Source organism: Empidonax traillii, unplaced genomic scaffold (assembly GCF_003031625.1).
Source record: "Empidonax traillii isolate 1590-97213 ecotype Southwest subspecies unplaced genomic scaffold, ASM303162v1 scaffold268:size1028579, whole genome shotgun sequence".
NCBI classification, from domain to species: Eukaryota; Metazoa; Chordata; class Aves; order Passeriformes; family Tyrannidae; genus Empidonax; species Empidonax traillii.
The window spans coordinates 182,605-197,672 of NW_020955461.1; the positions used below are offsets into that span (position 1 = coordinate 182,605).

At 41.6% G+C, this 15,068-nt stretch overlaps 1 protein-coding gene across 1 annotated transcript in view; it reads right to left on the bottom strand.

The window, feature by feature from the left end:
* Window positions 1–15,068, bottom strand: part of SH3RF3 (SH3 domain containing ring finger 3) — a 250,917-nt gene that overhangs the window by 82,563 nt on the left and 153,286 nt on the right. Inside the window, exons 2-3 of the mRNA XM_027889651.1 lie at window positions 12,317–12,592; window positions 4,626–4,721 (exon numbers count right to left, since the gene is read on the bottom strand). Coding sequence (XP_027745452.1) covers window positions 4,626–4,721; window positions 12,317–12,592 — 372 coding nt within the window. The remainder of the gene's footprint in view (window positions 1–4,625; window positions 4,722–12,316; window positions 12,593–15,068) is intronic.

A 15,068-nucleotide genomic window follows, 5' to 3' on the forward strand; every position in this document is an offset into this window, starting at 1 on the left:
CCATAGGGACCCATCTGTCCTGCAACTGAAGGGAGAAACTAAACAGACTGAGGACAGAGAAAATACATACAAGAAGTGGACAGGGCAACAGTTATTTGTTGAAAATGGTCAAAATATCTACTAGAGCTAGAAATGCACACTTGAACACAGTTACAAGGATGTAACTGTGATGACTGCCACTGGGGACGCCAGCATACTGGGAAATGGCTAAGATGGGAATCCGCATATAGAGAAAAAAAGGACAAAATCTGCCATCCAGACTGAAAGTTCAAACCATCTGCATTCATCTGCAGGCTGACTAAAGGATACCCTCAGCAAAGAGTTAAGGACAAATTCTACTGGGAAGATGGGTCCCCATGACATTATTCAACAACCACAGCTGGGATCCTGGTAAATGTGCTCAGGTTCCTCTGTATGGGTTAAGCTGTTTTAGGATGACTGCTAGATCCCGTGGTGCAGCACAAAACCGTTAAATGGGATGGTCTGCTCTGCAAAGCTAATTTTGGAATGAAAAATCATTGTTTTCCTTAAGAAATGAATTCGGCTTTGGCTTTTATTTTTTTTTTCACTTCTGGCTGAACTCTTTTTAAACACTGACTTGCAAGAATTATTTTCCCTGAGGAGTCTTCTGGACCTATGCTGCAGGGCACTGAAACCATCAGCTCTTCCCATTCTCCTCCTCCCCTCTTTCTGTTAGACCTCCCTTCCACCTTTTTCTTTTCTCCTTTTTTTTTTTTTTTTTTTTTTTTTTTTTTTTTTTTTTTTTTTTTTTTTTTTTTTTTTTTTTTTTTTTTTTGACTGTGAAGAGCAGGAGAAGATCCCCATCACCCTGTTTCGCTGCTCTGTAAAAAGAATTTTAAAACTCCTAATATTACTTAATCACAGCTTTCAGTGCTCCTGCTGCCATAAAACATTATAACAATGGGCTGGCACTTCATCAATTGCAATTTGCAGATATTACAGTCACAGTAGCGCTCAACATAATTGCCTTGCACTACCACTGACACATAAGGCTTCTTGATCTCGGTCAATACTTCCTTGCTCTGGGGGTTGCAGACAGAAATTCTGCCCTAACAGCTCAGCTTTTTGAATTTCCACTTTTTGCCTATCTGAGCAGGATATGTCCCTCCAAATACTCAGCACATCATTGCCCTCAAATTTCATTCCCACAGATTTAAATCTATTAGGACACACTTTATTCTTCATTATTCTCAATTTTACACATAGCAGCAGAACACAACTTTCAAACAGAGAGAATGACAGCAGTTATTAAGAATAAAGGAGCTAGCTTGAAGACAGCAAAATAAATGACATTTTGTTAGGACTTTGAATTCCTTGCAGGTTCAAAACTCCTCCCAGCAAGAATACGACTTCAAACCACACAGATTATTAATAAGATGTTTATTTCAGGACAGAAGGCACCTTGAGAATTAATTTGATTATGTTGTGTTTTTTCTGTAGACAAATTAAAACATAAATTATCAGCCCAAATGGTTTCTACTGAAGACAAAGGACAAAAACAAAATAAGAAAAAACAATAGTGCAAACTCTCCCTGACAGAACATATTGTGTGTGACTCATGCTGTAAAAGACATCATTGTGAGCTGTGAATATTTATTCCTTATCCGACTGCAGCTTCTCTGAGGTTGGGACAGAGGCAGGAAAAAGCCTCTCAGCAGGCATGCAAACACCCTTGCTGAACACTTGTAGGGAATAAAGCATAAGATCCATACCACGTCACACTCATATGGCTATACAGACAACCAAACATAATGCTGAGAGAGACTTCCTAACACACTGAAGGGACCAGATATATTTTGATATCTTTAGATATTTTTTTGTGCCTCTGCTTTCTGACACCACAGTCTGGCTCTCAAAGCTGCCCTCCCAGGCTTCCCTTATAGAGGCAGACCACTCTCAAATTCAGTAAGCCCGGGGTGGGAAGAAGATGGAGCCTAGGGAGACACTGCAGGCTTTTACATGGGCCAGCTGACAAGCCCAAGCGCTGGGATGCCAGTGGGATACTCGAGAGGAATTTGCTGATCACCCCTCCTCACCACCCCTCTGTGTCTTATTTGTGCAAGAGATTTGTAAGCACCTGCAAAGCCTTCTGTGCAAGCACCCATTCGAGGAGTATGGCAGCACATTGCCAGGACAAAGTGTTACCAAAGGGGGCCACAACAAGGATTATATTCACTGTTTGTTTGTAGTCCTGGCATCCTTGAAGTGACCTGCTTGCTTTCTAATACTCTGGCTGCTGTAGCAAGGGCAAGAGCTCTTGTCCAGGTCGTGGGAGCAACTGGAGACATTAGAGCCTGCCAATCCGGAATTCACCCTATCCAGGGTGCAGGCTTAGGATGCCACGTGAAATCCCACGCACTTCAGCCAATCAGCTCACACAGTGGAAGGCTACTGTAAGAGTTAATCTTTGTTTATTCTGCACATTTTGCCAAGATTTTGAAAACCACTTAATGGACTTGGACAGACTAGAGGGGTGTTTTTAGATTCAAGTACTACTTGTTTAATGGATGCATTTTATAAATATCAGCATTAGGATTTTCAAAATTTCTTTGGGATTTGACCTGATTCGTTTTAATTTTTAATGTAAAGTAGTATCTGAAGCTGGCAACAGCACAATAATTGTATAACTCCAATACTTGCATAAGCTCATCTCATATTTAGAACAAGGCCTCCATCCACTAAGATGTAGATGAAATAGGTGGCTGGTATTGCTGCCTGGAGGATCATTTTCCTTTGGTTTTACAAACCAATGCACAAATATTATATCATGGCACCCAAATATCTAATTTGAAAAGGGCTTTCAAGCCACCATATTTCAAATTTATACAGATAAAATGTGTGTGTGTATACATATGAATATATGTGTAAGTGTATATAGTTGTATTTATTTGATCTATGTGCATGTCTGTGTATGAATGTATGTACACAAAGACATTCCTACGTGCATTCTTCTCCCCTGGTGCTGATTATCTGGCTGTTTGCCTCTTTTTAGGAACCTCCAGCACTGCTGTTCTGACTCTGCACAGTGCTACCTCCTGCTCCCCCACAGCCACTCAGGATGTGTAGTGCTTGGAGAACTGCAGTGACACATTACAGGTGTTCCCAATGGGCTGTTTTTCTCAGGTTATGAGCCCTTCACCCCGTGAGAGCAGTAATTAAGGAGAACAGACACCTAGGAGTGGGAGAGGGATCAGTACGCTGTATGGTGTGTAGGCAGTGGCAGCCTGCAGATGAAACTAGGGCTGGAAAAAGGTGGTGGGTGTAATGGTGCTCGCTATGCAGAGGTCCCCAGTTCACTCTTTGTGCAGCAAAATTCAGGACAGTAACATCACACCTCCCCAGGACAAGAAAAAGAAGGGAAAAAGAATGAATTCTGGGAGAAACCCAGCTTTCTCATTTAATCACAACAAACTGAAAATGTGTTACGCATTCAGAATAGAAGAAAACTAGTCATTAACTTACACGAGGCAGCTGGTTTGCCAATAACGGCTCCTACACATTCTGGTTTTAATATTATTGTTCTTGTCAACTGTGGGAATGCAATGTATATTAATGATGGTTTATTCCAAATTGGTCATTGTCGGAGTTAATAATTAGGTAGTCAGGCACTAATTATCTCTATTTTGTCTCAAATCATTAACTAAGAAATCTGGAGAAGTAATTTCAGAGGCAGGCACCAAAGCCACACTAAGTAGAGAAGGCTCTGCTGTAGGCACAAGAGATGCTTCACTCCAAAGAACAGCACCACACAATGTCTGGGAGCAGAGTTAGGCTGGCTCTGCTCCAAGTACTGGGTGCAGAGTGGCAACACCTTGGAAAAATACATATGCATGCAGTGCCCATCTGTTCTTTGCACCCCTGGTTCACCCACAAAGAAGAAAAGCTCCTGTAAGACATCATCTGGGACATGCACAACAGAGCTGCACCAGCAGGGCTGCCACATGCCCCCACTGCTGGCTGCAGCCCTGCTCCCAAGCAGCATCTGGCTGGAAGGGCACCCCCAGTAGGAGGGTGGCAGCGGTAGGATGAGGTGGCACAACAGGTTTGCTTAGAGAAAGTGAAGTCTCAGCATTTACTCTGAAATAAGACTTCCATGGAAATTATTACAGGAAAGAGCTCAGGACAGAACTGTGTCTGGTACAGATGGAATGAGAGACATTGGGCACATGGGTGGAGCTGTCTGAGCTCCTGCTGAGGTCAGGGACATCGACAGCACCTCTCTGAAGGTCTGTGCTGTCAGACCAAGGCTGAACCTCCACTGCTGTTCCCCACCAGCCGGCAACACCCACCTCTCCTCAGATGGGTGCAAGGTACCCCGACTGCAACCATCCTCTTCCATTTTCCCTATGTGTTGTGGAGATTACACCAGAAATGCTACCTGGGAAGCCTTTAAAGTAGTTCAGGGAACATATTTTACTGGCCACTTTGAATCGGATGTGCCCTCCTAGTGCCTTAGCAGACAGCAACCAAAAAAATCCCTTTTCAGTTATTCTGTTGTAATTTAACCTTCTCATCTCAGAATTTTTGAGGTTATCCTGCCCTTGGAGGCACAAGACTCCCACCAGACATCAAGATCAGCATCCACTACCACACTGCGAACTTACCTCAACATAGAGGATAGGGAAAATGCCAATCTTGTCACCCAGCATTCCTTCTGCCCAGTTGTCATCCACCCTCCTGATGACCGTCAAAATTTCATCCTCAAATTAAGATACAAAAAGATATAGTCAGATTTTTTCAGAAGAAAGATACCAGTTTTTAGTTATGCACATGACAGCTTAGAGAGAGAGGGTGTCATACGCCAGGTAAAAATGTTCCCTGAATCCTGGGCCAGCAGCATTCCCGGTCCAGCATCTTACCCCAGGCATCCCATTCAAAGCGCATTTAAGCACCCTGCAGACTAGTACAGCTCATGCTGGCTGTCAGCAGCTCCAAGGGTCTGAGCACAGCAGGTGAGAACAGGTGAACTCTTGGCTTTGCTGCAGGGAGAGAAGAATGTTTGACACAGGAGATCACCTCTAAGTCAAGGGTGAAAACTCCCTAGCATGATGTTGCCCCTGTGTATCCAAGGGTCTGTTGTAATGCTTGGCTGATCCAGAAGACAGTTTAAAGGGAAGCACAAGTACAGCACAGGTAGTCCTGGAAACACTTCCAAGAAGCAGCATAAGGTATAGTATGAGGTACTCAGCAACTAGCCTACACTGTTGATATGTTGAATGTCAGCTTCCTTAAAAAAAAATAAATATTTGAAGGTAAAAGTGCAAAGCAGATAAAAAGCCAAAGATAACATACTACATAAGAAATTGCATTCAACTGTTGGATCAGCTTCAGTTTAGATACAAGTTCATTTGCTAAAACTAATGGCATGTTAGGATTATATTTAATCTAAAGGGCCTTACAAGAACGTCAACTGATGATTAATTTTTTTCTGATTATAAAAGAGGAGGTATAGCAGTGCAAATCAGATTCATACTGCTCAAACTTTCTCTTGGTATAGTTAAAACCTAGAACACATCAGTCATTAGAAAAGTTCAAGTGACTAGGACTAAACCCTGAATTTTCCCAAGCTGAGCTGCCAATGGTTTTCTGCTACCACCTCTGTCTGCTGGGGTCCTCATGCTAAACCCAGGCTTGAGCCAGCACTGCTTGGTACAATGGCTGTAGAAGGCAGCCTTCTCTGTGGGGCTCTGCCTGGATAGACAGATCTTCTACGAGAAAGAAAGGAGTGAGCTGAGAGAAGCTTGGAAGTCAGCTTCATTCTCTCATGGCAAGCAATCTTCCTCTGTTCCTGTGCAGAAATTTAAAAAATAGAAGAAAATCTTTTCCTCCATAAAGCTGAGACAGAGTTCCCTGTTGATCTCACTTTATTTCCATTACTCACTCTGTGAAAATAAGAGTTAGATATAGTCTACCACCCTCCACGTAAAAAGATGTTGATGGGTCAGGCAAGGGGAGTTGTTTTTTGCAGATACTTCTCACATAGAAAAAAACTTCAAAAATTCCTGATTCAGGATGGTCAGACTGTGGATTTGCACTGATAGAAAAATGACCAGAACAGGGTGATGTGCTTTGTAGTTTTTGAACATGTGCATTTTGAACATGTGCACTCTGAAATAGTTTAAATGTTTCCTTTGAATTATTCATCTGAATGATCCATTAGGGGAAAGCTCAGAGAAATGGCCACAGACTGAATCCTTCAGCTATTTATTACAGTTGGAAGGTTGCAAAAGAATTTGTGCATTTAATTTCCTGGAGGAACAGACAGCATTCCCTTCCAAAGCCCTGTCTGCACAGACCATTTTAGATCTGTGTAAAGAACTGAAAGTAATCTACAAAGCTTCCACATGCTCTTACTAAAGACTGATTATCATAAATGTAGAATCTAGGTAAAGGGGGTATGTATATGAGGAAAAGAAATGACTGCATCACTTCAAGAACCTGCTATGAGTGTTCCTACTTTCTTTATTTATTCAACTCTTTCCTTAAAAGAGTTTTTTAATAAACAAAAGGTGATGGGTCTACACTTTCACTATATGTTTATCTGTACATACATACTGTAAGTGTAAGTGCATACATATGCTTATGAATAGAATCATAGATTGTTCAAGTGGGTAAAGATCTCTAAGATCATTGAGTCCAACCCTTAACCCAACACTGCGTATAAATGTCTGTGTATTTATATATATACGTATATGTGTATATATATGAGTGTGTATATAGTATGTATTTTTGCATATATATACACACATGTGAGATAAGAATTTCAGAAAAAAATTTTAAACTGTAAAACCCCAGAAACATTTTATTAGACTTTGTTAGAGGCACTGTGCAATCCCATCCCTGGAGTAGCCTGTACAGCCTGGCAGGAAAGGCATTGGCTCTTCTCACAGATGGGGTGGGGAATGGGTGACCTTTGAAGGTCCCTTTCAACTTTAACTGCTAAGGATCTATGAAATCTGGGGGCATTTCCATACACTGATCTTAGTTTGGTTCTGCCAGGTCTGGCTGTCGAACGTGGTCATATATGAAAAATGCATCCTGAGATATGCTAACATTCAAAACGTGTATCTTTGTGGGAGAGGAAAGTGCAAATCCTTGAGAATTCCATTACATAATTAGTTTTCAGAAGGGTGATGAGAATCTCCAGGAATTACAGCAAATCCTGAAAAATCTTTTGAAATTCGTTATTAATAGAAAGTTTCTTTGAATTCACAGCCAACAGCACCATTCTATACAGTGGGCTGGTGAAAGCCTCAACATGAACTATTTTAGTACCTTGTATTAGTTGGATAGCTGTGCTACTTATAAATTCCTAGAAAGATTCCCAAAAGGATCATGAATAGTAAAAAGCCATAGATCTCTTGGCATACCACTTCAACTTTCTGAACTTCACTATTTCACATTGACTAAATTGATATCCAGGCAGCATAAAGAAATCCAAGCCTCAAATCTCATTTCAAAAGCAAATGGTATCCACTGTAGTTTGGACAAAGATACGTTGCGCTCTTTTTATGCCTGTTGCTCAAGTCTTTAATTATTTGCTCTCTCCTACTTCTTTGAGTTTCTCTCTATTCATTAGGGCTGGGTCAGTCTTGCAACAGGCATGTGGGACTTGCAGTTTCAGTTTATAATCATTATCAGAAAAGAAGTCAAAGATAAATCACTTAAAAAGCAATTTGATTGACAGAGAAATGAATCTTTTTGCTGAGAAAACAGCACAAAAAAGTGTCCAATAACAGTCTTGATTCACAGCCTGATTTTTACTCTAGTCATTGATGGCCATTAACGAAGCAATACAGAGCAGATGTGTCTGCTATTCTGCAGAGAAAATTACTCCATCTAGAGCACTGGGGAGATCTCAGCGATGGCAGGATGGCACTGTGCCATGCTTGGTGAGTCCAGTGACAGAGCTTGCCAGCTGGCATGAGAATACCTGTCGCCAGCTATTGCCGGGATGGTCCCTCTGTGAACAGCAAATATTGCTGGAACTGAGTGCTAAGGGGCTGGGATGCTGCTCCACAGCCAGGAACCAGTACTGGATGTCATGGTTTTAAGACTGGCACTTCACTTGTTAAGCACCACTGTGGCCTGGGAACAAAACCGTTGGAAAATGAAGGAAATAGCTGATGTTATCAAAAATGTGATGAGCAATAACGCATGGTGAACAATTGTTGCTACCATGACGTGCCTGAGACTCATCTACCACTGGGATTCAGCCTTCTAAAGGCCATGTGAACTCACGCATGCAAAGGGTGGTCAAACACCTAAACAAAGCTGTGGGCTGAAACTGAACTCGGTCTAAGGGTGGAGTAACTACACAAACAAAAAACAATGCAATTACTACAGATTTGCATTGCTATACTTGAAAGAAGAAACCTCTTGCACATTTTTGTACCAGAGAGTGCATATCCCAAAGAAGGATGGAGTATTTTCTAAAATAGAAGAGCAGGAGCCCAAGCCCATACTGTGGTAGCATGTAAGGTAAGATTAGAAAGCCGAGTCAATAAGTATATCCCAAGGGCATGCAATTAGGCTCTGCAGGCCACATGCTGATTGCAGCCATACAGGGAATATCAGGAGTAAAACTCCTGAAGCTACTAGAGTTAAACTGGTGCAAAGCTGACACAAGGCCGAAAACAGTTGTTACAGAGAAAAAATAACTGCTAACTGCCTGGTTTGACTGATCACTGACAAGCACTGCTGGAAAATATGTTAAGCAGCAAATCTGAGATGTTGTATCCTCTTGTAGTTACTGCAGAGGAGAGAACAGTGGTGGAACCCTATGTCTGCATACGTGGTTTACTTGGGAGGAAGAGCTGAGGGAGCAGTCCACACGGTGTAAGAGAATGACAGCTGTGACCTTTGTTTGTTGCGCTGGATACTCAAGAGAGATTTTTCTCTGCCCCTCCTGGTTTTATTCTAACACATACAAAATTATTACACTTGGCCTTTAATCTGGAGAGTGTTGTGTCTACAGGAGATGAAAATGGGTAAATGGCAGAAGCCTTCTGTAGCACTGCTCATGAAGATCTGTAAGCAGACTTCATTTCATTGCAATACACCTCTGGAGCAACAGAACATTAGCATTTTGAAAAATAAAACAAAACAAAACAAACTAGTAAGAAGAAACACCAAATATCCTTCCTTTGTTTTCTTTTAGTGCACCAATAGGTATTCTGAGTGCACAGTAATGAACAGGATGGGAAAAAGCAAAGCCCAGCAAAAGAGCAACAAAACGTAATGATACAGAAGATCCCTATGCTTGAGTTTCCTTCTTATAGCTTTTCTTTGGAGGAAAACTCTTCTTTATTATCTGTTTATAAACAAAATCCAATTACAAGTGTCTGGTAGCATTAAATGAGTTGCAGGACACAAATAGGTTATATTGGTTTGTATAAATGGTATGCCAAACTAAACCCTCTTCCAGAGGAAGGAAAAAATAGCTTAAACGAAACTGAGATCAAGTCCAGCATTTTCAAATGCAAACTGAGACATTCAAATGATGCATATTGCTCAAAGTGACAAACCACAGCTACAGCACTGCAGTACTCAGGACTCAGTGCAGAGGAACTGACTGCATCAGCAGATGATCTATAATCTGGGCTAAACAGGAAACTTCATCAGCACAGGTGACAGCTAAAATTAGCATTGAGAAAACTGATGAAAACATGACGGTAAAGTCTCAAGACGAAAAATAGATTATTCACTGTCAGGGAGAACAATAGGCAGGACATAAAAACAGTTACAAGGTGACAGTGCATGCAGTGGAAGGAGCTAAAGAAGAAAATAGCAATAGAACAGAAACGTAACCCCCTTGGGAAAAACACAGCCATCAGGGATAAAAGGATGCAGACAGTAACATGACGGGGGAAAACAAGGAATACTGAGAATTTGAGAGTATAGCTGTACAGCAGAAAGAAATGCTCCTTGTGAGAACGACATTGGACATCTGAGAAAATGAGAACTATCACTATACAAAGGCAGTTATTGTAAAGGAGGTATACTTATATATGGCACCAAATATATGAAATACAAAAGTGTCTAGGAAAGGACCTGTTCTAACAAAAGAGACCACAACTGCCTGCTGTGCCTATTAAATTTCTTAGATTGCACAAGCAATGAATACTTTAGGCAGACAAGGAAGATTGCATTCTCAGAGAAGTCTGCAGCATACCTCTGGGCAAACAGCAAGGCAAACAATGCACCAGCAAATTTATATTTACTGATAGGATCTCAAAGGTAACTTCTGGCTAATTTTCTGTTAGTGCATGGCTGTTACTTCTCACTAAGCAGCCCACTTTCTCACAGAGATTCACAGCTCCAGGGAGGCTGGCTAGTCACAGGGTTTGCAGTGTTTGCAATCAAACACTTCACTTGCTATGGAGCAAAAGTGCTTACAAATCTTTTGTTAAATAAATATGAGAAAGTATACAGTGTAGGAAATTGCATTCTGCTGAGAAACACTGCATGAGTGAAAAAGAGGTTACCTTCGGTGAGAAAATTGTATGCTGCAAATGATTCATTCAGCTATAATAAGTAGCCTCAAAAGAGGAGGTCAGTAAAATCCTGGTGAAGGATATTTTTATCATCTATTTCATATTCATTTTCAGCATAACTGTTATTACTTTATGTGATACTGTAACAGTCGCAGACAGCTGAAATAAAACAGAAAATGACAATGAACAGGTTCTCCATGGCATTCAGTGCCATAAATTAACAATAGAGGATATGCTTTATTTTACTGTGGGTTTCTTGATATCCATGAAACCCATCTAAGGTCAACACAAATGTCTAGGGAAGGGTGGGAGAGGCAAAAAGCAGGTGGGGAGGTTGGGAGTGAAAGGGAAAATGTGACATTCTAAATCCAAAGGAAATTACAATATTTCAGTTTTCTCTCATTCCAGTGTGAATTTATTAAACATTTTGGTTTAAAAAAACCCAAAGACTGTTTTTTAAATGTCTGTTTTTTACTGTCTTTATGTTCTTAAAATAGGAAATACTGCAATATATTTTGATGTAGTGTATTTCAACTGTTAATTGGTATATGATGTGATGCAATATACATTTTGAAGCTGAATGTCATTTTAAAACACTGGAACATCTGATTCAACAAGGAATGTTAAAAGACCCATTTCCATTAGGTTTTTTCTGAAATTTGAGTTGTTCTTGGGAAACATTTCAATGCAGATTAAATGTATTTTTTTCAGACAGAAAAAATGTTCTCGGAAAGCGTGCCGCCACTTCTACTTGTTAAGTTTCACTAGCTTTATACCAAGCTTGCCATACAAGGCATAAGCTGTCTCAGTGGCTTCTCCTTTAGACAAAATGGGAGTCATTTCCCAGTGATGCTTACACAGGGCTGACTCTGATGGGAGTCTTTACGCCTACCCAGTCCTGCAGCACGGCCGGTGCATGGGACACTGCAGGGACACTGAGCAGGCTCTGCTTCTGCAGGAAGGACGTGCTGGTTTTGGCTGAGGTAGTTACTTTTTTTCCCAGTGGTTGGTATGGGGCTGTGTTCTGGATTTGTGCTGAGCACATGGTTGATAATATAGAGACATGTTACTGCTGAGCACCGGTTTCAGAGAGTCAAGGCCTCCTGTACCGCCATGCGGGCAAGGACGCTGGGAGCGCATGGGAAGCTGGGAGGAGACACAGCCAGGACAGGTGACCCAAACTGACCAAAAGGGACATTCCATGCTATATGACATCATGCTCACTGTTATGCGTGATGGGACCCTGCTCTCCTGAGATACTGAACACCTTGCCTGCCCATGGGAACAAGTGAATTAATTCCTTGTTTTGCTTTGCTTGTGTGCAAAGCTTATGTGCTTTTGTTTTCCTTATTAAACTGTGTTTATCTCAACCCATGAATTTTCCAGCTTTTACCCTTCCAGTTCTCTCCCCGATCCCGCTGCAGGGAGAGTAAGCTAGTGGTTGTGTGGGGATTGGCTGCTGGCTGAGGTTTAACCATGAAAGAGGAGGATTTACAAGCTGGAAAAAGTCACTGTCCTTCACCGTGTTATGTGAGTGGTTATCCCACTTACTAAAGGAAATTTAGCCCCATCAGCCTGTCTCCACTAGGCTGCCTAAGCTCAAGGACTTTCATTTTCTCATAAAAGAAACCAGTCGAAACAGAGTTTAGGGCGTCCGTAGGTCCCAGGGAGGCCAGGAAAGTGTCCCACCAGTCCCCAGCACCACTGTGCTCCTAACTCAGCTGCCAGCACCCCAAGTGCCCCATTACTCCCTACAGAAGCCCCTTTCTGAATGTTTTTTAAAAAACCTATTCCCCTACCTTTGTGAAGGTCAGGCAATCCTTGTCTTGATCTTTATCCTTTATTTCAAAGTCGTAAAGTGCTTTGCCCTGAGGTGGAGCTTGCGGGAGGGGCTTGATGCATTGGATGTAGCTGGCGGGGAAGAAGCCGTGGTTCCCATTGAGCTCCCCATGGTACCAATTCTCATCCACCTTCCGCCGCAGTATGATGATGTCCCCCTTGTTAAACTTGAGGTCACCTGGCTCTTTTCCCTCATATGTGTAGAGGGCTTTGCCATAGGGAAGCTGAGAAATATTCTGCGGAAACAAAAGAAACACCTTTAAGCAAACTCCAGTCAGCACCAACATCCTTCCTAGAGTCATTTTTATCTGGAAGCAAACTGGTCATCCTTGATCATATTACCCCAATGACTGCAGTTGATTGCTACATAATGCCATACCACAGATCTTAGGAAAACTAGGATCATGTTATAGTAAGCCTGAGAAGGTAAGTGTGTTATATCAGAGCAGGCACTGTCCATCTCATGAAGCTCAGATGAAACCTGCAGTACCTCTTACACCATCAAGCAGCATCAGTTAATTTGCAAAATATCCTCTGTAAGCAGAACAATGTGTTTAAATGAGAAGACCTTGACATGTGTAAAGGTAAAATTTTAGACATTTTGATCTTCAGGGTTGCTTTGGTTTCTGAAGCTCAGAAAAGAAACAAAATAAAACAATCTTGAAGATTGGTTCTAAAAGTCAATAAGTTGATAATTTTTCATTGTGCTTGTTTGAGCAATTCCAAATATTTTTGAGTTTGAAGCTTTTAATTTAGTTTTTGATTCTATAACCAAGTGCTCTTATTTCTTTTAAAGTCCCCAAGTCTCATGCTGCTTGCTGAGGGCTACTGTAAACAGTTATAATATTCTTTGTTGCTTATGAATTAATGTCCCTGTGGAAAAGTAGAATAGGCAGAATGCCTCAAATGTTTCTTTTATAACTAAAAAGAGCTCTGAGGCTTTCGCCCTCATTAAAAGAATGAAACAAACTTACTGAAAAATCACACCACAAGAGAAAAGCAAAGCCTAAAAAGTTAATGGTTTGGTATGACAGAAAAGAGAAACCTATTTAATTGAAGCCACTTTATTGTGAAGAAATCTTCCCGGAGTTCACTTTGTCCTAGTGCAAGATTATTGAACCCAGGCTGCACCTGCATGGACATGTCTTTGGTGGAAGTGCTGCAGCCCTTGCCCTCCTTGCTACTTGTTCTCCTTCTTTCTGAATCCCACAGAACAGGGGGTGACTGCGTTGGACACAGTTGCCTGCTACTTTGGTCATATGAAAGTTCTTTAATGCACAGTAGGATAGAAAAGATGTACTGCTGTATTACCCTATATAATTTTTCATTTTATTTAGCTTGAACTAAGACTCAGCTTGCAAGCCTCAATGCAAATATGTAGCAGCACATAACATAGGGGATGTTAGAGAGGTCCTGTGAAATCAACCTCCCATAAAAGTCTTTTTTTCAGAGAAGTATTTGCAAAAATGACACAGTTTTCTGTTGCATACAGATACGATAAGTAGTCTGTTCCCAGCTGTGCACTCTCGTTATCAATGGAGTGTCCTAAAGGAACAATGAAAAAGTAAAGCTATATTTAATAAAACACCCTGGTATTCCCCCAGGTGTTTCTTATGCCTGTACTTCTGGATAACATTCCTGTGCCTAAAACAACACTCAGATACTTTCCGCAGGGAGAGGGTGGAGCGGCCCAACAGAAACACTGCATTTCCCTACCACAGCCAGTGAAAGAGACACTGAGATGACTCTTCATGGTATTTGTTAAAGCCACAAGCAGAGGCATTTTTCAGTCCCAATGGGTGCATTAAATGGACCTGCTCTGGTAGGGCAGGTTTTATGCTCTTACACCTGCATCTTTCAGCAGGAGGAGGAGAAGCACCAGCCTGCTGCCCGCACTGCCTGCCAGCGCCGCTGCCTCCGCCTGCTTCTGGGCTCCAGATGGTCACGGCAGCAGGCAGACTCCACGCTGATCAAAAAGTAAGTTTCTTGAATGTACCTTCACATACAGGTGTTAAATTACTTATTTTTATTAGGCAAGGCTCTAGTGGCTGCGCAAGTCTTGGAAAGCCTGTGCAACAGATCTTTTTGCCTAGAGCATACAGGGAAGGAGGCAGTCAAACAGGCACAGCTCTTCAGAGCACTATCCACATTGTCTGGAGGGAGATCTAATTTCATTCATGTGTCCCCAGTTCTAACTTTTCTCATTAGCAGTTTACAATCCCTCTTTTTGCTGTGTATTCTTCTGAACTTTGCTGTATCAGAATGAAGGTACCCAGTTAAAGACCAGCGTTTTGGAAGCACCCTCAAAAATAACAAAAAACCCCATGAAATCAACAGCCAGCTAACAAAGCATCAAACAGTCTCTGCCAAATCAGTGGCAGCATCCTACTGATATTTTACTCTCTGCCAGGATGGTTATTTCCCTGGACAGCAAAGCTTTGCCCCCTTGCCAGAATTTTAAACATTAAGCATACAATACCATCAAACTCCTTAGATAAGGCATAGATTGCATTACGTATTTTAAACTAGAAAAAACCCCACATTAAGCTGAGAGACAACAGAGCTTTGTAGTAATTTAGAAATAAATGATTCATTACCTTAACTCATGCTGGGAGAAGACATTTTATCGAAGTTAGAGTGAGGCTTCTGCCAGGTGTGCACTGAACCACTGCTCATCCAGGCACATGCCTGGCAAGCGTGCTCTGTATCACT